Source organism: Zootoca vivipara, chromosome 11, assembly GCF_963506605.1.
Source record: "Zootoca vivipara chromosome 11, rZooViv1.1, whole genome shotgun sequence".
Lineage (NCBI taxonomy): Eukaryota > Metazoa > Chordata > Lepidosauria > Squamata > Lacertidae > Zootoca > Zootoca vivipara.
The window spans coordinates 27,530,971-27,558,160 of record NC_083286.1 but is presented as its reverse complement, the minus strand read 5'-3'; the positions used below and the strand labels follow the sequence as shown (position 1 = coordinate 27,558,160).

At 40.5% G+C, this 27,190-nt stretch overlaps 1 protein-coding gene across 5 annotated transcripts in view; it reads right to left on the bottom strand.

The window, feature by feature from the left end:
• Positions 1-2,101: 2,101 nt before the first annotated feature.
• Positions 2,102-27,190, bottom strand: part of MCTP1 (multiple C2 and transmembrane domain containing 1) — a 174,594-nt gene continuing 149,505 nt past the window's right edge. For 4 of the 5 annotated variants that reach the window (XM_060280199.1, XM_060280195.1, XM_060280194.1 and 1 more), the window contains 6 exons: positions 14,243-14,352; positions 12,867-12,976; positions 11,861-11,958; positions 11,081-11,123; positions 7,620-7,698; positions 2,102-3,956 (listed from right to left, as the gene is read on the bottom strand). In XM_060280199.1, coding sequence (XP_060136182.1) covers positions 7,637-7,698; positions 11,081-11,123; positions 11,861-11,958; positions 12,867-12,976; positions 14,243-14,352 — 423 coding nt within the window. In that variant the 3' untranslated portion in view covers positions 2,102-3,956; positions 7,620-7,636. Of the gene's footprint in view, positions 3,957-7,619; positions 7,699-8,084; positions 11,124-11,860; positions 11,959-12,866; positions 12,977-14,242; positions 14,353-27,190 lie in introns of those variants that run through there. The other variant, XM_060280197.1, reaches the window with a different exon arrangement.

The window sequence follows — 27,190 nt, the reverse complement described above, 5'->3', positions numbered from 1 at the left end:
GAATGTTATTTTTGCAGCATGCGACGCCGTGTACTGCGACGGGCAAGTCGCCAGCCGAGCTGCTCTTAGGTAGAAGACTGGTAACGGTGCTGGATTATGTCCACCCAGATAAAATGCCAAACCGTAATTCAAGAGCAACCCCCCAGGCTGAGACTGACACAACAAGGTATCTCGCCCCTGAAGATCTGGTCTGGGTGAGGAACTATTCACGAGGTCCGCGGTGGGTGGCCGGTGTGATCACCCGGGCTAGTGGACCTGTGTCCTATTATGTGACCTTGGAAAATGGGCAAGTTTGGAAGAGACATATAGATCAGCTGAGGCGCCGGGCGCTCAGCAGGGAGGAGTCAGATAATTCATCCCTGGCTAATGACGCACAGCTGCGAGACCAGAGTGAAGATGGCCCAGAGGTGCAGTCACCAGGGGCTTCAGCAAATGAACCAGGGTCTGCTAGTCCTCAGGATGACGAGGTACAGGTCGGGGACCCTGAGATGTCTGGGACTCCATCTGTTCCTGACGAAACCCCTATAGCAGCCCCTCCACCACAGGTAACACCCAATCCAGAACCTGCAACACCTGTTGTCAGGAGATCAGGTAGAAGTTGTAGGACCCCACAGTACCTGAGGGATTACGTCTGCTGTGCTCACTAGGGGGGGAGGGGTGTTGTGTATTGAGTCAAAGGATTTTATATCTGTATTATTATTGTCTGTATTTGCATTAGGATAAAGTAACTGCCTTTTGGTTCCAGAGGGTACAGCTACTATTGGTTCATTTAAGCTGCTGTATTTGGATCCTCTGTCTTATTGGTTTCCTCCAAAAGGCAGCACTGTGATTGCTTGATATTGTTCCCTCCAAAATGTATCCCTTCCTAGCTAGTCCCCTGTCCCTATAAATGTAGCTTTCCTCTCCTCAGTCTTCAGTCTTGTTCACTTTAATAAAGAGCTGTTACTAGAGAACTGTCTCCAGCATGTTATGTCAAGAGAGCTGAAATCACAAACCCCACGTCACAACAATAGAAGCATTGTAGGGTTACGTCAGCCATCCTAAAGATGTGATGTAATGCTCTAACATGGGTGGCCAACTCCCAAGAGACTGTGATCTACTCAGAGTTAGACTGGCAGTGATCTACGCCCTTCTTTAGGTCAAAGTTGTTGAACTTTTTTTTAGGAAGGAAAGCCCTGTTTTGGGGGGTTGAGGTTGTTGAGCTTTTTTAGTGAGGACAAAAGCCCCATTTGGGGGGGGGGGGTGCAGGGCAATTTAAATGTTGAACTTTGGGGGGGAGCCAAACTTGTTGAGCTGCTTTGGGGGGAGCCAGTGATCTACCACAGACGTCCAGTAATCTACCAGTAGATCAGTATCTACCTGTTGGATGTGCCTACAACAGAACAATAAGGAGGGCCAGGTCTTACCATCAGGGTCTCTGAGCTACGTACAGGTACTGTTGTTCATAACATAGAAGCATGCTGTTAACATGTTGGGACATTTGTATAATACAATAATGATCTAAATATTACTATTACTCTACAGTACCTAGAGACATTGGTCTGAAGTAGTCATGAAATCACAGAGTTGGAAGGGACACTGAGGATCATCTCGTTTAACCTCCTGCAATGCAGGAATGTGCCAATGTCCCATATGGGGAATCAAACCTGCAACCTTGTTATTATCAGCACCACACCAACTGAAGTTCTGCTACAGTACAACCCAAAAAATACAAATTTGTTATAATACCATCAGAATGAAGGGGGCACAGGTGGCGCTGTGGGTTAAACCACAGAGCCTAGGGCTTGCTGATCAGAAGGTCGGTGGTTCAAATCCCTGCAATGGGGTGAGCTCCCGTTGTTCGGTCCCTGCTTCTGCCAACCTAGCAGTTCGAAAGCACGTCAAAGTGCAAGTAGATAAATAGGGACCGCTACAGCGGGAAGGTAAACGGTGTTTCCGTGTGCTGCTCTGGTTCGCCAGAAGCGGCTTTGTCATGCTGGCCACATGACCTGGAAGCTATACGCCAGCTCCCTCGGCCAATAATGCGAGATGAGCGCGCAACCCCAGAGTCGGTCACGACTGGACCTAATGGTCAGGGGTCCCTTTACCTTTACCATCAGAACAGACATGATATGAGCGAGGCATAAATACAATATGTACCTCAACCATTCAAGATTCAAGCCTATTTCCTCAAGCATTACTTGTTCAAAACATCACAAGCATTTCAAGAGCAATGTTATTAATATATGGTCACATCTGAAGATGTCCACTAAAATTTGGATTATAAAAACCTGATTCAATACCAGTTTCTGCTAAAAATGTCAGTCCCACGCTAAATATTTTTAATGCATAGGACTGGCTGCACAAGCTGTTAACAGTAGAGAGTAAATTGCAGAAAACATTCCAATTCATAAAAATGAATTGCGAATGTTCATTTATTAACAGTGCTTAAAGTACACCTCCCTCTGTAGGTACAAAAAAAGTTTTAGTTAATATAAACCACATCATAATGCTCTAAATGTTGCTTTCTAAATCAATATCTCCACTGAAAGTTATTCCGTGTTCACATGAGCAAGTGCTTATCAGCATCTTTAAACCACACTGCGTTTAAAGTATAATTTTCAAGTTTTAATTGTTGGTGACATTTCTGACCATGCTGAGTTCCCCATTTATCTGTACAGTAGCTTATATTTTCTGCTTCACAGTAAGTCTATGTTACTGAAACAACTCTGATCCTTATGTGCTTTTTTATAATGAGGTCTTATTACATTATCTGAAATGTCCTAAAATTTCTCTGTTATGTGCTAAACTCTCTGAGAAGAATAAATGTGATGTGTCAGTTTGATGTGGTCAGCCTATCATTAGTTTAAACCTTTTCAAAGCAGACCTTCTCTGTGTGGGGGACATGCTATCTATAATGGCTCTTAAACTGCTAAAGATGGATTTTTTTCATATGGATACCATGCGGATTGATGATAACATAGTCTATCTCCTCTATCAACCCCTTATGATTTTAGGAGTGTTCATGGAACATGAAGAATTGCTTGTTCCCTGATGTGCCTTTTCAGACTCAGCACAAAAAGAAGGGAGGGAACTGATAAGATTAAATGACTGAGTACACTTATCAAAGGCTCTGCCATGGATGTATTTATAGGGAGTTCACTCCTGTTATTAAATTAAGACTTTTTTTACCCTTGGCAAATTCATAAAAAAAACCCGCCTTTGAAAGTATGCGGTACTGCAGCAGAAGCTGAAGTAGGTGCAAGAAACAAGCCTTTGAAATATTACTAACCTGTTTGCCTACAAGTTCCAACCAACCTTAGGTTTGCTACCCTTTCAAAGACAGTCTACACCATGATGCTTTCTGAGTCCATAGCAAAAAAAATATTCTATCCCCAAAGAAGCTTTATAACCAGATGGACTGCGTTCATCTCATTTTATGGCTTTTTCATTTAATACTTGCTGTGATGGCTCCAGTTTTTCTAAACGTATTCTTAAGTGAAAGCCTCCATTATCCCTAACAATGGTTCGTGGGAGATGGATTTCAACAGTATGTGGTGACATTTTAGCCATTTGGGACTGCTGGCTCTAGTATGCAATCCTTCCAGGATGTTAGTGAAAAGCTGCCTAGATTGAGGGGGACAGAGAAAAGATCTAATGTTCTGTTTCTCCAGCCAACCAAGAGATGCTTCCCAATAGCCCTCTGCACAGAGATGGTTGCACCCACACAATATAGGAGTCAAGATCAGTATTTCAGCAATTACAATGTTGGAAAGGAAAGGAAATGTATGAATAATCAGTTTGCAGTCATGTAAATCGATGGGAGAGAGTTCACATACAGGAGCATGATGGAGTGTGATTAAGGACTACGGTACTTCAGGAATGGGAAGGCAGCCTTCCAGATGTTGGAGTCCAGCGCTCAGCCTCAGCCAGCATAGCCATTGACCAGGGATGACAAAGTTGTGGTCCAGCAACATCTGCAAGTTTGGGAGAAAGTGAATAGAAAGAAGTTTCTTTCTCTCTCATCTCCTAAAATACTAGATTCTAGATGCCATAATTCTAGAACATGGGACATCCAAAGAAGCAGGATGTTGGAGAACAGATTTTGAAAAAGTACTTCTTTGCATACTGCATTGTTAAAGAGTGGAATTCATAAACCCAGGATGTAGTAATAACCACCAGCTTGAACAGCTTTGAAAAGGTGTTGCCAAATTCTTGGTTAATAAGCCTAACAATGGCTACTTGCCTAACAATGACTATATTTTAATAGTTGCCAGGAAGCACAAGAGACTGCTGTTGCGCATATGTCCTGCTTGTGAGGCTGTCGTGGACAGCTAGTGGTTCTTTGGGAGGAAAGGAGGCTGGACTAAATGGTCATTTCCTCTTACGTTCTTGCATGATGTGGTGGTAGTGATTTCACCGCTAGTGCATAGTTAAAGGAGAGGTTTAGAACAGATGTTCATGCAGATGGCTATTTCCAACGTTTCAGGAATGCAGAATTAACCAATTTAAAAGGAAAACAACATTGGTTACAGACAGGTTTTCAGGCTTGACTTTGAATTTCCTGAGGCTCTCCTGGATCGTAGCCCGAAAATTAAAGCACCTTTTATGTTTTAATAGAGAAATGACGGAATGAGCATACCCTATTGCAACTTTGTGAGTGCTACAAAAGAATTTTTGTTTCAGCTTTTGCTTAGAGCCCTGCAGCATGAACAATTACATTTTGCCCACATTTGTAATCCACAAAATAATGGCTGCCGCATCTAATGGCTGTGCTAGAGCAGTGGCATAAACTTGTGGCCACATTGTGGCTATTCTTCCCCTTCCTTCCAGAATACTCCTGGGGATGATGCTGTGTCATGACAAGGTGCCATTCCCAGACATATTCCATCCCAGAAAAGTTGCTTGAAGTGGCATTAAGTTTGTCATTCATCAGGTTTTTTTAAAGAGGGAAAGAAAAGAATCACCCTCAGCAACCTTGCATTAAAAAAGGTAAAATTAGAATTACTTTTAATTTGCCCATCCTTTGAAAGCAACCAATTACCCCCTCCCTCACTTTCACATGGGACAAATGGTCTTACAAAAATAGGCAGAGGAATATATTTCGCCCCAAAGCATTTCCTTTCAAATGACAATCCAAGTTGGGACTTATTTCACTGCCGCAGTGGAGGCAGAACAGAGCCAGTAGCCATTGATAGACAAATTAATGAAGGATAAGACAGATGGCTTTAGATCATGTGGGAGTTAATTCCATAGTTTAACCATGAAAAAATCCTTTGGATCCTGCCCTGGATCTACCAACATTCAGCTTAATTGAACCCCCCAAATTACAATGTTATGAGGGAGAAAAACCTTTCTCTAGCCACTTTCTCCATGCCATGCTTAATTTTCTATGCCTCTATCATGTCTCCTCTTGTTTTTTCTGCAAATGAAAAAGCCTCAAATTTTGAAATCTGAAATTTGATGATTTTGCACAGAAGCAAAGGAGGATTGAATTCCCTGTGCAGCTGATGGGTGGGGGGGTGGGAACAAGCACCCGATCCAGCTGCCTCAATCAAGCATGGGGCAGGTGGACATGATCTGGGGAAAACAAATGCAAGAGCCAAATTGGGAGGCCTGCAGTTCACCATTTCTGATTTATATGCCCTCAAAAACACAAACACATTTGTGAGGCAGGTATTGCCTTTGCAAAAGCCATGCTGATTCTGCTTCAGCTAGACTGGTTCTTCTATCCGCTTCATTAATCAATCTTTAATAATGCTTTCGACCAGTTTTCCCCATTCTTGGTTGGGGGAAAGGAGCAGCTGCTTGCAGGATCAAGCTGAGTACAGCTTTTCATGACTGTTTGAAACTTTTCTTAGCATCTCTGCTTTAATACTCAACAACATCCTTATTATGAGTATTTCTGTTTGCAGCCATCAGTTAACAAACTATGTTTACCTTCAAAATCATGACAGGAAGCTCTCAAGACAGTGTGTGGTGTGTGTGTGAGAGAACAAGGGAGGAAGACACTACCAGCTACTCAGAAAGTTCAACGTTGTTGAGTGGGGAAGTAGCCCTCCAGAACTTCTGATTAATTCTCTTCCCTGCCCCCAATTCTGCCACTGTTTCAGATGTGCTGCAAAGCACCCATCCACTAATGGCAAGCCAAGACCTGTCCACCTGCAGTGCATATCACCTTAAAACATCTAGCAGCTTCCTCCTTCAACCACCACCTGGAGGTGCACAAGAACCTTGAATAGTTTGATGCCTTCCCAATATTTTGTCTGCATCAGCCCCAGCCAGCATAGCCAATAGTCAGCAATGGTGGGAAATGGAAATTTTGTGGGTCCACTTACCCAGCCAGTCCTGATATTCTTGCTGCTACGTTCCTCCTCCTCTTTCCCCCCTCCTGCTTGAGAATGTATGAGAACACTGGCTTCACTATTACCCCACCCCCTGAACTGATTGACAGCCCTGACAGGCTTGTCAGCTTGAAGTAGGCCCCAGCTGGGTGTGGCAGCTGGGACCATCAGTGGAGGAGGCGAGTTTCACCACCTACTCAGCCAGATCTACACTCACTGCCACATTCCTCTTCCTCTTCCTTTGTCCCCCCCCCCATTTGTAGAGGACCTGGCACCATTGTTGCCTGTTTTTAAGGCACCAGGCAAAAGCATTTCTATTTACTCAGTTCATTTTGTTCACTTGTAGGTCTTTTCAGAGTACCGAGCTCTGAACTTTGTAGTTGCTTGCACTTTAAAGCTCCGATGTCTGAAGCTGTGCAAACTTAAGACTACATCAAGGCTGTACTCCTATATACACTTATTTGGATGAAAATTCTATTGAACTTGATGGGAAATACTTCCAAGTAAAAGTACATAGACCTCAGGCTCAAAGGATCGCTTCAGACTGAACTGTGGAAAATGTGACTTGAAAGTGTGACCTGATTTCCACTCTACTGGATTAAAGAAAAACACAAACACCCAAAATACTATTTCCATCTCACTCTCCTCAATGCATTTCAAACAGTAATTCATGGAACATCTACTTGTCAAAAATGAACATTTTCCTCCCTAAGTGATATTTGAAAATTACAGTTATGAATGGATTTTAACAGTAGATAGAAAACCTAAACATTTTGCAAATTTCTTTTGTCTCTCTCAATGGATTTAAAATTGTCTATAGCAAATGTTCTACTACAAAGCAGCTTTATATGGTTCTGAAAGCAAATGCCTTTTTAAAGAATGCCTGAGGTGAGTTATCAAAATAAGGACACTAACAGCTGTAGATGCTTACTCCAGAATTAATTTTATCACACAGAGCATCTTGAAACACTTGATGCTTAAGGCAGGGTTATTCCCCAAAGAAGTTTCCTTTCCAAAGGAGAACATCAACGGCTTACAGACAAGTCACTAATAGAAATTATGAAAAACTTGGTACTAATTATTTCATGCAAACTCTCTTGCATGGATTCTAAGCTTGTAAACTTAACAGTGACACTTGATAAATTTGTGGAAAGGCAAAGAATGTTCTCAGGCAGGAAAAACATGGTTTATTTACTCATTCAGCAGCTGACTTCTAGCTGTGATACTCTGCCTGATGCTATGAAAAGATACCGAGTCTTATGATTATGCAGCACAGAATATGTATTTGGCACGCACCTGAATTCTATATGAATTTATGGAGTGGTCCACATTTGGAATACCATGTGCAGTTTTGGTAACATCATCTTAAAAAGATCTGGGAAAGTACAGAAAGGGAAAACAAAATTACTACATGGATGGGACTTCCATATAACAGATGGAAAACAGGAATGAAGCCGATAAAAAATGCCTGTTTTGGAGAAAACGAGGAGACAAGGTTTTATCCCTCCTGTTATTAGGACTTGGAATCATTCAATGAAACTGATTGATTAACCGTATATTCAGGACAGACAAATGGCACTTTTGCACACAGCATGCAATTCATTTACAGAATGTACTGACATGAGTTTAAAGGTAAAGGGATACCTGACCATTAGGTCTAGTCACGGACGACTCTGAGGTTGAGGCGCTCACCTCGCTTTACTGGCCGAGGGAGCCGGCGTACAGCTTCCGGGTCATGTGGCCAGCATGACTAAGCTGCTTCTGGTGAACCACAGCAGCACATGGAAGCACCATTTACCTTCCCGCTGGAGCGGTACCTATTTAACTACTTGCACTTTGTGCTTTCGAACTGCTAGGTTGGCAGAAGCAGGGACCGAACAACAGGAGCTCATCCTGTTGCGGGGATTCGAACCACCAACCTTCTAATTGGCAAGCCCTAGGCTCTGTGGTTTAAGCCACAGCGCCACCCGCATCCGCATGAGTTTAGATGGCTTCAAAGGGGGAATCAGACAAACTCATGGGTGATAAGCTCTAATGGCTATTAATGGTAGCTGATTGGAATCTCAGTACTCAGCATGCCACTGAACAGGAGAGGTCTGTAGTCTTTATGTCTTTATGTCATCCTTGTGGGGTTCCTAGGGTCGTCCCTGCATTGCAGGGGGTTGGACTAGATGATCCTTAGATCCCTTCCAACTCTTCTATGGTTCTATGATCCGGTTAACCATTGCAGAAACCAAAAGGCAACAGACCCCAGCAGGTAAAAAGCTCAGATGGGGTGTTGGGAGATCCAAAGGCAGCAATTCCAAGTGCATTTATAACTTTTGGAGAGAAAATAACTTCTCTAAGCAGTCACCAACATTACTTTTAATTGCTGGCCCCAATCCAAAGTGGTCATTATAGATGCTTTCCCATCAATACCGTTATGCAAATTGTGGACATTTGCTCTCCCTGAGCATGGAAGAGTGGGGAGTACAGTCATACCTCAGTTTAAGTACGCTTCGGTTTGAGTACTTTCAGTTTAAGTACTCCGCGGACCCATCTGGAACGGATTAATCCACTTTCCATTATTTTTAATGGGAAAGATTGCTTCAGGTTAAGTACGCTTCAGGTTAAGTACGGACTTCCAGAACCAATTACACTCATACTTGGGGTTAAGTACGCTTCAGGTTGAGTACTCTGCGGACCCGTCTGGAATGGATTAATCCACTTTTCATTACTTTCAATGGGAAAGTTCACTTCAGGTTAAGTACGCTTCAGGTTAAGTACAGACTTCTGGAACCAATTGTGTACTTAAACCGAGGTACCACTGCATATGAACTCTTTATTCTTTATCCCGTAATGTTTCACACAGTAAATCAATCGTTTGTCATATGAGTTTAATGGCATAAATAAGTTAGGTCAGCATTTTGTACAGGGGAAAAGAAAAAGCCCACAGAATGATAGATAATAGTAAGTGAACAAATGAAGAGAAAAGTCTTCCTGTATTATGTAACAGGTTTTCACTGTGAACAAAATATTCCAGACTAAAAGAAATTATCAACATTAATACAGACGATTCAATAGGTTGACTTCATTAATGGCATATTTGTTCATCAGCAATAAACAGACACGGCCTGCATTCATGTGCATATTGAATAAGTCACGATCACCTGGCTACATAACCAGAACATGTTTGGGTCAAGTCTTCCCTGCAGATACATAACTTGTTTGGCATTCTTTCAAGCATGTTGTATAAATAGGCAATTTCAAAATAGTTATTTTGTAAGAAACAGCAACACATCTCTAAGATAAAAATAATTTTCAAAATCAGCTTTCATGAGAAATGTAGTTTAAGAATACGTTTAGATGTAAATTAATGTATATACATTTTCCTGTGCATATACTATTGAATATTTCTCTCTCAAAAAAGTACTATTTTAACAGTAAGTAGTGCAATAGAATCTGGTAAGCAGCCACAACGCAGACTGAATGTTCCGTAATGAAGAGTGTGGAATCTCTTTCCCCCCTGAGGGCACAAATCCATTAGTTCTTAATTGGTCCTTTTGACACCCACTGCAGGTTTTCTGTAAGGACTATATGATAAGGTCCTCAGGTGTACAGACTCAGCTCAAGAGCTCCACTGGTCACAGTTTAAGAATATATTCCTAGCCACTCATTATGCAATGGCAATGTTTTGAAATGTAAACCATATTCCCATCTGCCACAATTAAAAAAAATGCTTTCCACGCAACAGGGCACTTAACTATCAGGAGGACTGATTGGGTGAATCAAATGAAGAAACAAAAAACAGGTATATAAATTCAGCCCACATTGTTTCGTTTTCATTTGCCACAGTAATAGGTCAAGTGCTATGCTGTAAAGCTTTTTAAAATGGCCTTTTGATTAGGAAGCAAACAGATTTTAGTATTGACATACTATATGTGCACAAAAGGTGTTCACAGCCTGACACCTGAAGCAATATGGTTTTAATCTGATAATATTTCTTTCACTACTGAACGATATGCAGCTTCTTCACTAGGCTAAGTAAGTACAAATCAAGATTAGTGGCAATATAAAAAGTTAAATATGCAATCCATTATAAACCTGGCAGTATTTTAGATACAGGTATATTTTTTTTTCAAAGTCTTGTGGTGGAATGATAAAAGTGTTAAGAACTTCTTTAAATCTTTGGAGAACCAGTAAGACATTTGCGTTTAGTTTAGCTTGCTTTTTAGGCAAGCCCTAGTCAGTTTGATTATTTGCAGCAGGGTCTAATTGCAGTTTTATTTCTTTTGGATGAAACACACAAATAAGTGCCTTTGCTCTGTTCTTCTGGCAGAATGTATAAAATATAAAAAAGAGTGATCTTCTTTGGATAAAAGGATGGGTCATGCATAAATCCTCAGTTAGTTTTAAAAAATTAACCAGAGGATGAGTTTAAAAATGTATCTTTTGCTTATCCAGTCATGTGTGCCTATCATATCACTTACCATTTCACATTCATGCTATAAATGGACTTCAACAAAACTTCAGCTTAAACTAAATTTGAAGCCTTCGTCATAACTCTGTACAACTTCAAGTGCAATTTCACTGATTAAATCCCTTTGTACAGTATTTATAAATTTTCCCATTATTAATAAAAGGCAAAATAAATAAAGCTTAGAGAGAGGAAATGCTCCTTAGGTCTAGAGCTTTTCAGTTTTATTTCCCCCTTGAACAGATGATGGTCTCCTAAGCACATGGATATGGCTAGCCAGGGTTGTTTTTCTTCCTCTTACTTGGACTGTGGGTTGGATCATGTTTCAGTTCTTGGTACTGCACCTGTTTAAACACAAAGTTAAGAGAGAAATTTCAACTCAACAACCACAAGATTTTTAAAAAATATCCATGCAAAGGAGTAAGGAAGTATTCTTGCTATCACACCTACAAGCTATTTGAGCCCTGCACCCGAAGGTCAAATACTTTAATGTATTGCTAGGAGGAAACGCAACACAAGGAAAATAATGCCGGGAAATAATGCAGTATGGTGGCAGAAACTGCAGTGAAGTCTCCCCCACGGGATACTTTAAAAATGAACAGTACCTACTTTATAAACTTCTTTACAGAATCTTGGAACTGTAGGGTTGGAAGGGACCCCAAGGGTAATCTAATCCAACCCCCTGCAATGGAAAAACCTTTTGCCCAACATGGGGCTCAAACCCATGACCCTGAGATTAAGAGTCTCAGGCTATATACCAACAGAGAGCTCGCAGTTGTATAATGACATCCTCAAAATAATGTGGCCAGGAACTTTAAAACTGCAGGTATCCAGGTGTCTTTCTACTGATGTTTCAGCTATTTAAACCAGGTTCAAATTCAACCCTCAGTTAATGGAAATATTCATAGCAAAGAAAACGTTTTATATAAACAGACAACACAAACTTCTGCAAATATGATTTTATGTGCAGAGTGTGCAACAGCCAAAATATGAAACTTTAGCATCATGTGAAAGTACACATAAAATTAACACTGCCTGATAATAGTAATGAATGAGTTTAAGATCAAAGTCAAATGCATACCAGTTGCACATCTGAAGGAACTCTGGAAAGGAAATCGAGTACTTCATTGTTATCGATTGCATATGGACTTCGGAGCTTCTTTGTAAATTTATTGATCCCTAAATAAAGTGATAAATCATATTAATACATTGTCCAGTGGCTCTTACAATGATATTAAGACACAATTGGCTACAAACCCATTCTTGCCAAGTGCTCCTATTATTCTCACTTTTCTTCCTTTCCTCCTTGAGGCAGAGGGAATTTTGATTTTGCCTTCTGGTCCCGACCAGTAAATCAAATGAACATTTTTGTACTAACTAAAGGCCTCCCAAGTTTAGTGTTTAATGGAAACACCTTTTAACTCTCACTCCCCACGTGCTGTTTTACACTGCTGGTTGCTTTAAAGCAAGACTAGCCAACATAGTGTTGCTTTTGGACTCCCATCATGGCCAGCAAGCATGGTCGATGGTCAGGGATGGCAGAAATTGCAGTCCAATAACATCTAGAGGGCACAATATAGGCTATTCCTGCTCTAAAATACACTTTAAAAAATGTATGAAGCAGCCTGTGTAATATACATGTATCTTTTTCTGTTCATTTAAAGGTGACCTCTCATTGCTAGTTCATAGGAACTGCCTCTATATATTTCCACTTGATAAAAGGCTAAACAAAAGCATATTGTCCTAAATGTGCTATATAAATTGAAATGCCACTATTTTTATATAAGTGGTGAAAATAAATCAGAGTTATATCTAGACAAAGCTACAGTTTGATATATGAAGAATCCTCATGGATACATGTTTATAGCATGATTAAGTCTAAGATGCTGGGCAAGAAAAATGTGTTTTGCAGGTGAGTCTAAATCTTTACACAGTTGTGATTTCTAACTAACCTGTCTGTTTCCATCATGTAGTAGCTTCATGATCATAAATACAGAAAACTACTGACAATATAACTCATCCCTTATAAACAGTTTGTTCTATGTGGCATAGACAGGTTTTGGAGGGGAAAGGCAGGCTTTACTTACCCCAGACAAGGACAATGTATCTCAGTGGAGTGAAATACAGGATGACTGTGAACACACAGAGGGCAACGATTGCCAGCCAGCTCAAGAACGGAACAGTCCAATTGAATGTACTGAACGAAAAAATTAACAAATGTAACGCATGTTGTCTCCTCCCATCCCTTCCTACCAATCTCTGAGCAATTTGACGCACTGCCAAATTGAACATGGTACTGTAATGAAATGAAATGAGGAAGGGGAATAAAATACTCTGGGATCCTTTGGTTTTTAAAAATAGTTGCAAGGTTGTATTCTGTAGAAAGAGAGACTACTGAAGAGGTCAGACTGATTGGACAAATTTAGCCTGGCAGATTCCCTTTAGTTGAGAAAATGTCCCTTTGCATAACTAAAGAGATGGTGAAGTAGAGGTGATCTTGCTGTGTCTTTCTTCCCCCTGCTTCTCCAGTTAAGAGGTCATCTCCTGAAGGAACCTCTCCGTGTGAAAGACAACAGTAGACTTGTAGCCTTGGAACAGGGTCTGAAATGCAAGACTTGCTCTCTACGAAAAACCCGGTGCTATGGAATTCGGGAGCCCCCTCAGAACCAAATGGCAGAGTAGGATCAGTGAACCTTCCATCTTATGCAGTTTCTGTGTAAATAAATCCTGATTTCACATAAATGCCAGAAGTCTCCAGTTACCTTCATTCCAATAAAAACAACACAGGGCACGTGCTGGAACCCCTCAAACTTCTCACCGCTCAGAGCTTGGTGAGATCCTGCCCCAAACAGGTGCTGATGGCGGTGCCGTGGGAGAGGCAGGAAAGACAAAACATGACCTGCACACGGCTCTGATTTTTAAACACACCTATTTTCATTGAAATCGGTCAGTGTTGCTTTCAAGTGAGTTCTTTAGGAATGGATGTAAGTCTCTGAAATTCTTTTGATTCTCCCCTCTCCATCTTCTCAGGCTCTTGTGCTGAAGTTTTTCTGTTGCCCAAGAGCCCATGCAAATAACCTGTTTGCCCCACACCAGCACCTAATGTGATCTTGCCATTTGACAGGATGATACAGAGTACCAGTTATTCTCAGGAGTGTCAGGAGCAACTTGGCCATCTGCATGGTCCCTCTTGTCACGAAGTGTTAAGCCTATGAACTATGACTCAGAATGATTCATTCCTTTAGAGATGCGCTGCTATTTCTGTTCTACACTACATATTTTTGTAAAATCCCGATAAAAATTACAAACAGTGGCAAAACATGTATAACGTTATTTTGCAAAACATCGTAACAATGTTTTTTTGTCTAAATTAAAACAGGTAACATTTCGCAACTTCCTTGGGGAAACACAGGCATGTGAACACCATCTGAGAGCAACTGAGCACCAGTGTGTCAACACTCACTTCTTTATTCTTTCTCCAAAGGAAGCCACTTCATCAAGGATGTTCTGGACACTGACACACACTTCCTGGATGGCATAGAGCTTATTCATAAATCCTTTCTTTTCACTGTCCTAAGGATTATGAGAAAGAGGCCAAATCAGCAATCAAAGGCAAATTTTGCTGGTCATACTGGAATTATTACAGTCTTCCCTAGAAACACATGGAAGCCACCATTAAAGTTGTGTGTACGTGTGTGTGTGTGTGTGTCTATCTATCTATCTATCACACACACATTGTGGAATTGGTTATTTTCCTGTACTTTGAACTGTGTGCACAGAGGGCATATAAAACGAGTATGCAATAGTGGCTACCTTCATCTGTCACTGTATCAGTTTCTTAGATATATGTTCCAATAATTCAGCAACTTCGTTTATTATTATTATTATATGTTGAGGATGCCAATTTCATATCCTGTGCACTTTGGTAAGAGATAAGTATCAGTATATTACCAGCTCACATTTCTGAAATGCATTTTCTGCTGCTGACAGGAGTATATCTACATTTCAAGATAATAAAAGATTCTTTGGTGAAGTAAGAAACCAGACACACCTAGAGTCTAAGGACAAGCACTTCAATTTTTCAGGGTTCGGCAATGTTTCTGTGCCTTTCCCCCACTGTATTAGAAAAGAGTGGTAGTATTTTGTTCTTCTTAATCAAAGGGAAGTAAAAGTACACATTTCAGAGATAAATTAACTTCAGGACTTGATGCACAATGGCTCAATGCAGACAAAACATGGTTTGCCATGATGTCAAATGGGCAAAACATATTTGGCCAATAATGGTACAAAATGACTGATGTGGCAAACTGAGACTTAATAAGACTAATTGACTTTGACCGTTGACCTATGATATGCCTTACTATATCAACTGACATTCCAATGAAGCCTGAAACATATTAATATTTGTTAAAGGCCCATGGATGTCATGAGCAGGATTGGATAGGTATTTGGGGTTTTGGGGAGGAGAAGCTTGAGCTCCTCCTGTTCCTCTCTCCTTCTTCCCCAACTTCACAACTCTATGTCCAAAATATGGAGCCAAATTATTAGTTGGGATGATAAAAGCTTTAGAAATGCACAGCATGTTTTAAACACACAACAACATGCAAACTTTAAAAATGTTCAGAGACCAATCTGAATGCAACCATGTTAAACATTTTAAAGATGAAAATGAATAAAAGCTACATTACAAAAAAAGAAAAGTTCTGTTCCGTTTCAATATGTCTTAAGGTCTAATACTTAATAGCTTATTAAAATAATATTAGCTTCATTTTTTGCACCATTGTTCTTTAGAAATTGAACTGGAAGAATGAATCATCAGATAGCATTTAAGTACCCAAATATTACTGAACTAATTGTAATGATTCAATATACATTTGGATGCCATTCATGCTTAGAAATGACAATGCATTAAAAAAAAAACTTTGCAAGGGTCACTGTGCTCCCTTTGCTCCCTGTGAAAATATTAGCCCCAAAACCCGGTTCTTAAAGATCCATGCCACTTGGGTAACATACATCAAACTATACCATGATATTTCCTAAGTGTTTACCTCCTAACGGAAAACCTCATTCAGGTATCCTACATACAGTAAGCATGGTTGTGTAGTTGTAGCCATAGCTGTAGACCTCTAGGATATGTAAGATTTTATTTTAATTAGTCATTTTGCTGCTGCAGCATTCTTTCCAGCAAATTTGATGATATAAGAGGACCATGAAACAATTATTCTGTTCATTAACTACTATAATCCAGCCTCAAGTCACAACTGTTTTCTGTTCCTACTTATGCCTCTTCAGTTTAGATTCCCAGATCTAAGCGTATCTTGATTCATCATCAAGTATTGTGTGGAAAGAATGCTATCAGAATAACAAAAACCATACCCCTTTCTTATATCTCTAGAGCTCAATAGAGATTTATTTGGAAGATCCTGAAGCTATTTTTCTTTACAAATATTTTAACAAGACCAACTTGTACCTTCTTGAATGCACATCTGTTCTGAATTTTCCCCCTTAATGGAAAGGACCACTATACTGCCTGCATTCCCACTGCTCACTCCTCTTTGGAGCTTAAAGGAAATTTGTTGACATATTCTGAGGCAAGCATAGACAAAACAGCATAGGAAAGAGGAGGCAGCCAGAAGGAGAAGGGTTGAGGTTTGCTTAAACTAATTCCACATGCCCTGCGAACCATTAGCTGTTTTTTATTTCCTGTTCCAAAGATTTGCAGAGAAAATAATCCGGGCTGGAGAAATGCTACACGTTTTCCTAGTATGCTGCTGTGTGAGCCACCTTCAGCGAACCAAAAGTCCTTAATAATCCATTTTTCAAACACTACTGGTATTTCCTGTCCAAACAAAGATGGACTGTAACTGGAATCAATTTTATCATCTGTATGGTTACAAGTGCCAACTTTCTGGAAATAATTGTCTTTTAAATACTGGGTAAAAGTGCAAACAACAGTTTAACAGCTATTCGATTTCCATTGTATGTTTGTGTGTGGTTAGTTTAACAAAAGCAAGGGTTTGTTTGTTGTTTTGATCGGGGAGCAGATTGGAATTAAGTATTAGTTATCAGGTTAATCTTGTTGCTTGTCTGGAATTCACAAAAATCAAAAGGGTTTCAGTGTATGTGTAGTGTAAAGATTTGTTCCTTTAGCTACTCTGCAGTAACTTTTATAAGGTGGTATAATATGCTACATAGCAGAATAAAATATATAGACCTTGTTGATCCCACATACTACCCAAATAATTCTAAATCCAATACAGTACAAGTTTCAAGATGGGTGTTTTGTCAAGATTCTGAAAAATCTTCTGCCGTTTCGGTTACTCATAAATAAACCAGTAGGTCATGATTTCCCCTCAAAACATATTAATGTATTAAAAATGCGAGAACAAAAAGTGGTGCACATTATTTACTTTTGCCCCCTCCTCTGGGAGGCCAAGCAGGGCTCCTAATTGGCTGGCTGGGGTAGACTCTCCATACGGCAAACTGCTTATGAAATGGAGGAAAGTTTTCAAAAGCACTTTGTGATATTACAGAAAGGCTACCTGCTGAACGAAACCAAAACCAAATAGTGCAGGCTCTTTCACCACTTAATGACAGAATTTGGCCTGTCGCACCAGATAGTTCTCAAAGTTCTAGGCCTTTTTTCAGACACAGAGCATTCCAAAGAGTTACATATGTCACTGAGAGCAGGAGGACCTGTTGTAATAGTCACATGCATGTTTCTAGCCTGTGATTAACGTCATGATAGCTGAATGAAGTGTTACTTCTGTTTGGAAACATTTAATTCAGGGTTTGATTTGAAGATCTAGTCCCAGAGGCATGTTGAAAACACACCAGAGGCAGAATTTCTGTGGACGGGCAGTGGAAACGGAATTTGCAGAATTCTATCAGCATGGCTTCAGAATCTATGAGTTCTTGAAATGGCTTTTGTAGCCATGGGAACTACAGAATGCTGAAGAAAACAATCAGAAATGTAAACAACCAGAGGTCTCAGTCTTCTGAATCTGTAAACAGGATATATTCTAAATGCCATGTCTATGAAGATGCAAAATCTTGCTGCAAGGATTAAGTCCTTCCTTGTTTATTCTAATTCTGAAAGAATCCTATGACAAAAGCGTCTGGAAAAACTGCGTCTGAGATAACACAGTAAAGTAAGAACACAACATTATACAGCTTTACTTTATATAGCTTTACTTTACTCAGAAGTAAATCCAGCTATGTTCAATGGGCTCGCTCCCTGGTAATCTGCAGCCTAAAATCTTGCAGTGCAACCTCACATCCTAACCTAACACATGGGTCAGGAACCTGTGGCATCCCAGAAATCATTGGGACTCCAGCCCCTGTCAACCCATGTGGTCAATGTCACAGATTAACAGGAGCTGCTGTCCAACTACATCTAGACTGCTCCTGTTTCGGGCTCCAAAAAGCCACTCATGTGTCCTCTAGCACATTTTAAGCTGTGTCTCAAACACATCAAACTACTCCCTCCCCCCACCCCTCAATGAATTGCTTTAGGCCTGTGTGCTTTTTCTCCCTGTTGGGTTTTTAAAAAATAAAATAAAAATCTTCTAGACTTCACCTTACGAGTTCATCCAAGTATGTAAATACGTCTCACCTGTTTCTCAGTGGTTCCCCTTTTGCCTCCTATCCTGTTTACTCTCTACCAGAGTTCAATATTGGAGGGAGTAATATGTCTGAAAATTAAGTCTTTGGAAATGGAATACAGTTTACTTTCCTTAACGTGATATGGCGTTTCAGTCAGCTCTATCTGAGTTTAAGAAAAATCTAGCAGCATTGCATTGCAAATATTTTTAAAAGTTCTTGTAGCACATAGCCTGGCATTTCATAGAACCACAGAATTTTAGAGTTGGAAAGGACCCAGGGGCCATCTAGTCCAACCCCCTACAATGCAGGAATCTCCTAGCAAGGGACATGAACGTGCTCAGGCTGGGACCCCCACAAATCACAACATCTTGCTAATGCGGGCATGGAGAATAAGATTTGAGGTGAAATCCTTGTTCCAAACTAAGCGCTTATTGTGTGCTTTAAACGTGTCACTATTTAGATCTCAGAGTAAACTATCTGGGGCAGCAAACCTTGCAATGTGGATCAGACAAAGGCCAGGACAAAGATGTGCAGCTCTACAATGTCTGAATCTATAAATTTGATATCCCCGTGTATAAGCGGAGGAGTTAATACATCACGTAAATGTGATAAAGGCAAGCAATTTGAGTGCACATCTAACACACTATGTTTCCGCAACAATGGCACTGTTTGGGCCTCTGTAAAAAACACTTTCCTCCCCAAAATAGTACTTATGGCTCATTTTAGTGAGTCTCAAAGAAAATATCACCAGCTACAATATAAGAATTCAATGACAGCACTCATCTCCAGTATTTGTCAGGTAGGTTTTGTATTATTTATTGTCTTGTAAATAAAGTTTAAATGCTTCCCCCCCCCCCCCCAGCCTTGGTTGCAAACTATCTACCCATTTTCCGTTCAACAGCAGGGAATAAAAGCTGCCATCATTTGATGTCTTCCTCCCCCCCCCCCGATTCTTTGTGCCTCCTTTCCATGGATTTCATTATAGCTACTGGAGGTATATATTGTCAGATCTAGGGCACAGCAATGCTAAGTAAACGGGGCGGGGGAGGGTTGTGAAATTTTTATGATCCTTGGAACAGGAGTGGAAGACAGAACATATTCAGCCAGCTGCACTTTCCCTCCCCCATCCCTCAAAAGTGTGTGTGTGTGTGTGTGTGTGTGTTCTTCTTAAGCCTAGTAGCTTGCTTCCACATTATTAACACACACCCCTAAGATGCTTGCAGGTTTGCTGAAGATTAGATGGCTACAGACATTTTGTCAGATTCCAGACATTTAGGGCTGATTCACAGATGCAGGCACATTACTTGAATAGTTTTCATTGGGGCTACCATGTTATTCTGCTGCAGCATCAGCTTGGTAACTTGATTACATGAAATGACTAGCAGCTAAATGCTTCAGCTCAACATTTCTAGTAATGTTAAAAATGTATCTAACTCTGTGCTGGCTCATACACGCATACAAGTCATTGCTGCAGTTATCAAACAGTTAACAGGAATGTGTGAACAAGCCCTTGGGATGTAAGATGCACAATTTTAGCCTAAATAGAATATGATCTGAAATCTGTTCATGAGCAGAGACCCATATAATTTTACGCAACACATTTTTCCATTTATATACACAGCCTATTCATTCCCACAAAGAGATGCACAATTCAGCGCATGTTCTGCATTCCCTTTACCTGTGAAATTTAATGGGCTCTTAACTAGCTACACAAAGAAAATTAATGGCACTAGCTTGCCACATACCTAATAAATGTCTTTTCTAGCTGCTGGCAGAGGCAGCAAGGGCAGCTGGAGGTCTTAATATGATTTTTGGGCTGTCTGGATGAGGATCAATGGCACTGTAGACTGGGCAGGAGAGACTTTTCTCTCTGCCCATTAGCCAACTTGGGATGAAGTTTAACAGTTATTAACAAAGCCACACCTGAAAAATAAATATATTCTGCTGTCTACATGCTTATTCTCCGAAATGTACCAGGTGATATTCAGAAGGGATACCCAATACACAACCACAACATATTATACTGAAGTTAATATGGAAGGTTACCAGATTTCCACTGGATATATTCATGCATTATCTATATGTATTGTACAGAGCACTACTGACTTTCATTATGACTCAGAACAGAGGCAGATACCGATCTCTGACATTACACAGGCAACATTCCTTTTTGGTCTTCCCCACCGCAGATGGGATAGATTCAGGAATCCTTTTGTCGCTGCTGCAAAAAGCTTCAAGGTGAACTAGGTTTTAGAAAACTGATCCTTCACCAAATATGCAATGAATAACAACTTTCACTATATATTCTGGACAGTGGGTAATATTCCTGTGCATGTTTCACTTGTGTGTGTATTATATTGTTTCCTTACATGGCCATTTTCAATGTTAGCTATGTGTTACGGAGAAATAATGGATATTCTCCAGCAAGGCTTTCCCAAAACACTAGAGAAAACACTGGAAAAGTCACCAACGCGCAGTGCTTTCCCACCAAGTCACCGCAAATAACTGTAGTCATTGAGTTATGCTAAAATGATGTGAATATAAAGAAGTTCCCTTGGCAACCAGAGGCAGCAAATCCTGATTGGATGCAGGTTAAGTGTTTTGTCTGAAATCTCTTCACACTACAGGGAAAAGGAGCCGTATTCTTTGTTGCAAGATTTTTCACAGAAGAAAAGGGAGATACAAGGAAAATAGTCCTCTCTTTCTTCCTTTCCTCTGGCAGGAATGGGATCTCAGTAGACTAGAAAATACAGGGGTTTGCCCTGCCTGGAATAAGGACACAGATCACAAGCTTGAGAAGGAATGAGCTAAATACAAAAGGAGCCTAAAGAAGAAGGGGGTGGAGGTAAAAAGGCCAGGACACATTAAAGCTATGTTTAGAAGCATTAAACAAATCTTACAAATAGGCAATCTATTAAATGGAGAATAAGAATTAGAAAAGCAGCACGAAAAATACAGAATGCAATGTTATCATGGATAAAGCTACCATTTGTTTAGGCACACAGAATAACTGCTTCTGTCTTAAGGCAGGAGTGCTGATTGTTTTATCTAGTGTAGCAAAGGCAGAGGCTACGTGGGACCTTCAACTGTTCCTTGAGTTGTTCTAACCAGGAACAAGAAACATGGTAGGAACAATTGGGAACTTCCTCACTCAGGCCCATTCCTAACAGGTTGTATCTGCAGATGGGGTAGAAATCCCCCATGTAAAGATGAACTTGCCTAATTTGCATTTTGCAAAAATGATACACAAACTGAAACATAGGCATACTTCAAGTTGGTAGACCACAAACTTGACATGAGTCAGCAGTGTGATGCAGCAGCTAAAAAAGCCAATGCAATTCTGGGCTGCATCAATAGGAGTATAGCAGGGGTCAGCAAACTTTTTCAGCCATGGGCCGGTCCACTGTCCCTCAGACCTTGTGGGGGGCCGGACTATATTTTTGGGGGGGAAATGAAGGAATTCCTATGCCACAAATAACCCAGAGATGCTTTTTAAATAAAAGGATACATTCTACTCATGTAAAAACACCAGGCAGGCCCCACAAATAACCCAAAGATGCATTTTAATTAAAAGGACACATTCTACTCATGTAAAAACACACTGATTCCCGAACCATCCGCGGGCTGGATTGAGAATGAGATTGGGCCGCATCCGGCCCCCGGGCCTTAGTTTGGGGACCCCTGGAGTATAGCATCTAGATCAAGGGAAGTAATAGTACCACTGTATTCTGCTCTGGTCAGACCTCACCTGGAGTACTGTGTCCAGTTCTGGGCACCACAGTTCAAGAAGGATACTGACAAGCTGGAACGTGTCCAGAAGAGGGCAACCAAAATGGTCAAAGGCCTGGAAACGATGCCTTATGAGGAACGGCTTAGGGAGCTGGGTATGTTTAGCCTGGAGAAGAGAAGGTTAAGGGGTGATATGATAGCCATGTTCAAATATATAAAAGGATGTCATATAGAGGAGGGAGAAAAGTTGTTTTCTGCTGCTACAGAGAAGCGGACACGGAGCAATGGATTCAAACTACAAGAAAGAAGATTCCACCTAAACATTAGGAAGAACTTCCTGACAGTAAGAGCTGTTCGGCAGTGGAATTTGCTACTAAGGAGTGTGGTGGAGTCTCCTTCTTTGGAGGTCTTTAAGCAGAGGCTTGACAGGCATATGTCAAGAATGCTTTGATGGTGTTTCCTGCTCGGCAGGGGGTTGGACTGGATGGCCCTTGTGGTCTCTTCCAACTCTACAATTCTATGATTCTAAAATTCGCCCTTTTCTGAGTTATTCAATGCAGTTCTACAGCCAGGTAATGTGCAACAAAAATGCACATATACTAGGGTAAAAACATACATATAATAGTGAAAATAACATACAGAAATGCATTACATTGGTCAAAAATGTGTTGCAAAAATGTTCACATTAGGCAAATTGCATAAAAGAGGTGTAAGTTAGGAGAAATAGACACTAAAGAGGCTTATTTTTCATGAGAACCCCTCTTTATTGCAGACTGCTGTGGAAAGGTGAACTGAAGTTGCAAAGTGAGAAGCTAGGAGAAGCTAAAACTGAAATATTTGTCCAGCTCTAGTAGTATCCAAGGGTGGTTTTGGGCTAGCAGAAAGAGCTTCCACACACAAATGGCAAGGCACCAAATTTTTAGCAGCTCTCCATGCAATATCTCATTTCAGAGGATCCCCCTACCCTCAAAAGCAGTTTTTAAGGGGGATTGCTGGAAATCACCAAGCAGAATTAAAAGCTTTGCATATTCGTGCACATTATATAGCATTATCCTGAGCTCAATACACATACCAATGTCTAACTACCGGTAACCCCTCCAACTTGACGCAATGTCATGATAACAGATTATAATGCTTGGATACCATTAGAAAGGTAAAGGATAAAGGGTGGGGGAATGCTTAAACTGAAATTATGGACTTTTAATGCAAAAAAGGGTACAATTTGTTTGGAATAGGTTTAAGTGAGCAATACACTTTATTGTTACTAACATTTTCAGCTAGCTTCATTGCCACTATGAACATCTTTAATAATAAAAAAGTAATTAGGTCTGGTTGATTTAAAAGGAAAGAACTCTAAAACTATGACAGTGATGACTTAATATTGCAAATTACAGTTTTTAGTACAGGTAATTTAGCATACCAAATCACAGTTCTAATTTCTTTCCACAGGGCAAAAGCAGAAGAAATGTACTTGTGGGGGAGGGTACGACACTGAAAAGGAAAGTCTCTTAAAAAGAAAACCCTTGAAAAGATTAAGAAATGTAACCTACTTATTCACAAAAGTGCTCCAGCCATACAAGAGGGCTAGATAGCTCATCTTCTAAATCCAAATGTATATATTTAGAAGAATGAGTTTCCAAAGAATAGTGGGAATGATGTACCCCAAAGAAATGTGTAGGCATCCACACTATACTGATTTGTTCTAAAAGAAAGAAAGAATTGTTGATTATTCCAATGAAGTATTAATATATGAATTATGTATCTTCTGGAGTAACTTCCACAATGCTGAGTAGTGAATGGGAAAAGCCACTACAAAATATAGAAACTGAAATAGTGTTGTAATTTACCTTTACGCATATTGACACTCTTTTTTTAAAAAAATACCACCTCTAAAATGCACATCAAGCATCTTGCCAGGACTTGCAGATACCACTGAGGGTAAAGCAAGGCCGTTTTGGGTAGAGACAAGTGAAGTCCCTTCACTTAATCTGAACTGGGACCAGAAGTTATGAGCACACATGTAAAGGTTCTGCCCCCTTCTTCAATTATTCTAAATCTACTTGCAATTGCACATTCCTGGTTCTGGGGGCAGCAGGGGGTTGAATGAACACAGAGAAATGACTTCTTTCCTCCCTCGGTGGCTACAGTGCTTGTTTGTATATAGAATGTGGAAGTCGCTGGAAGTGTCATATCCCAAACCAAGGAATTACAAACTAATATGATTAATTAGAAACTCATTGGCTAAAAAGGCAGAATGGTGGAAGGAGTGAGGCTGACTGAACCTGCCTGCCTCCTAAGTTTCTTTCTGAGAGGGCTGCCTAACTCCCTTTAAAAAAAAAAAGTAAGGTCAGAGCCTGGGGCCCCTTGAAAACATCGGCCCTGGTACAACTGCGTCATTGATAATCCATCCTTGAACATATTTATATATGAGCATGTTAAAAAATACTGCTCTTCTTGCTGCCCATTTTGACCCCAACTCAAACCAACACTAACATTTAAAGAAGTTATCCCCCCTTTTTTTTCTTTCTCAGGTGTATAATAACAAAACATCTTATGTCAACACAGAAAAACAGGCAGGAAACAAGTGGGATGTACAACAAGATGTCTCCGTGTATCCTTCTTACTAAAAGGAATGCTCTTGTTTAGGGTTTTAACCAGACGTTCACCCCAAGGAGGGCATTCCACTATTCTCCCCTGGCTGGACACAAAACCATTTCTGAACTTCCTTGCTGCTGTTCTAATATTCTGTGGCTACTGAACGTATTCAGTCCTCAATGGTTTTGCCCTCTCGTTTGTCAGTGGTCTCAACTGAGCTTCAATCCTGTTGGCACTCACCATTTATTAGGCAGAGTGATTAACGTTATGGAATCAGAGTTGCACCATTAAAAAAAAATACTACACCCAAACAAATTAAATTAGTCCCTGCCAGTTAAAATGTCATAAGATATTTAGCTTCCAAGAATAACCAGAACACACTTTTTTCCACAATGCAGAACCACCACAGAATTAGCTTGCATGGAAGCAGTTATTACTAATCTTCCAATATAGGACCCTATTTGGAAGAGTAAGAAAGCCAAAGAATACAGCACAGTTAAACAAATAAAACTTCACAGAAGGAAAATTCTCAAGACCAGATCTAATTTTCCTTTCCCATTAATCTTCATGGCCATTAGTTCTAACATCTTGGTTGTTCACCAGCATGAATTACACCTATATAGCCAATGGCTAATTTCCGAAAAGAAGAATGTACAGGCATACCTCGGAGATATGCCGGGTTTGGTTCCAGACGACCGCAATAAAACAAGTATTGCAATAAAGTGAGTCGCACCATTTTTTAAGTTTCTCAGTGCATATAAAAATTATGTTTACACTATAGTATAGTCTATTAAGCCAGGCTTGCTGGCTGCAGGGGTGGGAGGGGGGGGAAACCAAGCTCTAGCCCTAGCCAGGTCAGAAGAGGGGCAATGGCAGCAGGAGGCTTCCTTTCCCTGGAAGCAGCTGAGCTGCCCACAGCTGCACCCATGTCATTGTAAAAAGCAATATCTGCAAAGCGCAAGGTGTGCCTGTATAAGCTCAGGCCCACCTGCAAGCCAGGAACTCTGATACAATGGGTAGACCTGGTTAGTGAAAGGTTCCTAGGAGATATGAACATTCCACAGAAGCACTCCTTTTCACCCCAAACCAAACTGTGGCTTAGTTCAGCAGGGCAGCAAAACTTTCAGAGGGGAACAAGGTGGCAAAGTGGCAGTGATCTCTCTACATGCTTGCATGCTTGTGCTAGACAAGCATAATTTGAGTTAGCATCACATTCGAACTAAGCCACTAAGATATATCAGAAAGTTTCTTTCTTCAATTTCAGAGTTGATTACTTGGAATATGGAACTTAAGTGCCAAGTGCCAACTAGGGACATAAGGGGATACTTGAAGTTGTGGGAAATGTGTACCTTTGGCAAAACTGTCAGAATGCAATGTTAAAAACCTATCACTATCCATACAAAATTATAGATGGGAAAGGAAGCAAACAAGGGCAAACTTGGCGCTGACCTTTTGTGTGTGTGTGTTAAGGAAGCATTGATGGGACGAGGGTGGCGCTGTGGGTTAAACCACTGAGCCTAGGGCTTGCCGATCAGAAGGTCGGCGGCTCGAATCCCTGCGATGGGGTGAGCTCCCGTTGCTCGGTCCCTGCTCCTGCCAACCTAGCAGTTTGAAAGCACGTCAAAGTGCAGGTAGATAAATAGAAACCGCTCCGGCAAGAAGGTAAACGGCGTTTCCGTGCGCTGCTCTGGTTCGCCAGAAGCAGCTTAGTCATGCTGGCCACATGACCCGGAAGCTGTACGCCGGCTCCCTCGGCCAGTAAAGCAAAATGAGCGCCACAACCCCAGAGTCGCCCGCGACTGGACCTAATGGTCAGAGGTCCCTTTTAAGGAAGCATTATAGTGACTAGTGATGGGCAGAGCATTACTTTTAACAATTCTCTTTTAATATTTTAAATATTAAATACTTTTAATATTCTCTTTAGTATTCCAGGCCTATAGATTTAAAATGTCCTTGTCCAGAGCTTGGACATACAGTAATTGAGAAGCTTAATTCTATAATAAATAAGTACATAACCTCCTTAGATTCAGAAATTCCCAGCAAATATATTTCCATTGTGTTATTTGGAAACCCATTCTTTGAACATTTATCTATATATTTAAGTACAAGTTCCCTATATCCAGAGGCATTTTAGTAAAGAGAGAAACCTAATATAGTTTATGTTCCTAAACAGTTAATAAAGTTAAGAACTGCCTTCAACATGACTTGCATTATACTTGGAATACTCAATAAATTGATTACTGTTACGTATATTATATTTGACGAGAGAGAAAAAGCTCCTTGCAAGAATCAGAGTAATGTATTCAATAGTTTGCAAACCCACAGTCCCAGAGAGACTAACACAAGTCCAAATGTGATCTCTCAATGCTGAACTAAGAATGGTTATTGCAAGTTAATTCAGAACCATACGGTGCTGCTTTTGATGTCAATTGCCCTAATGCGAGATCAGGAACGATTGCTGCATTATGATAGATCAAGGCTG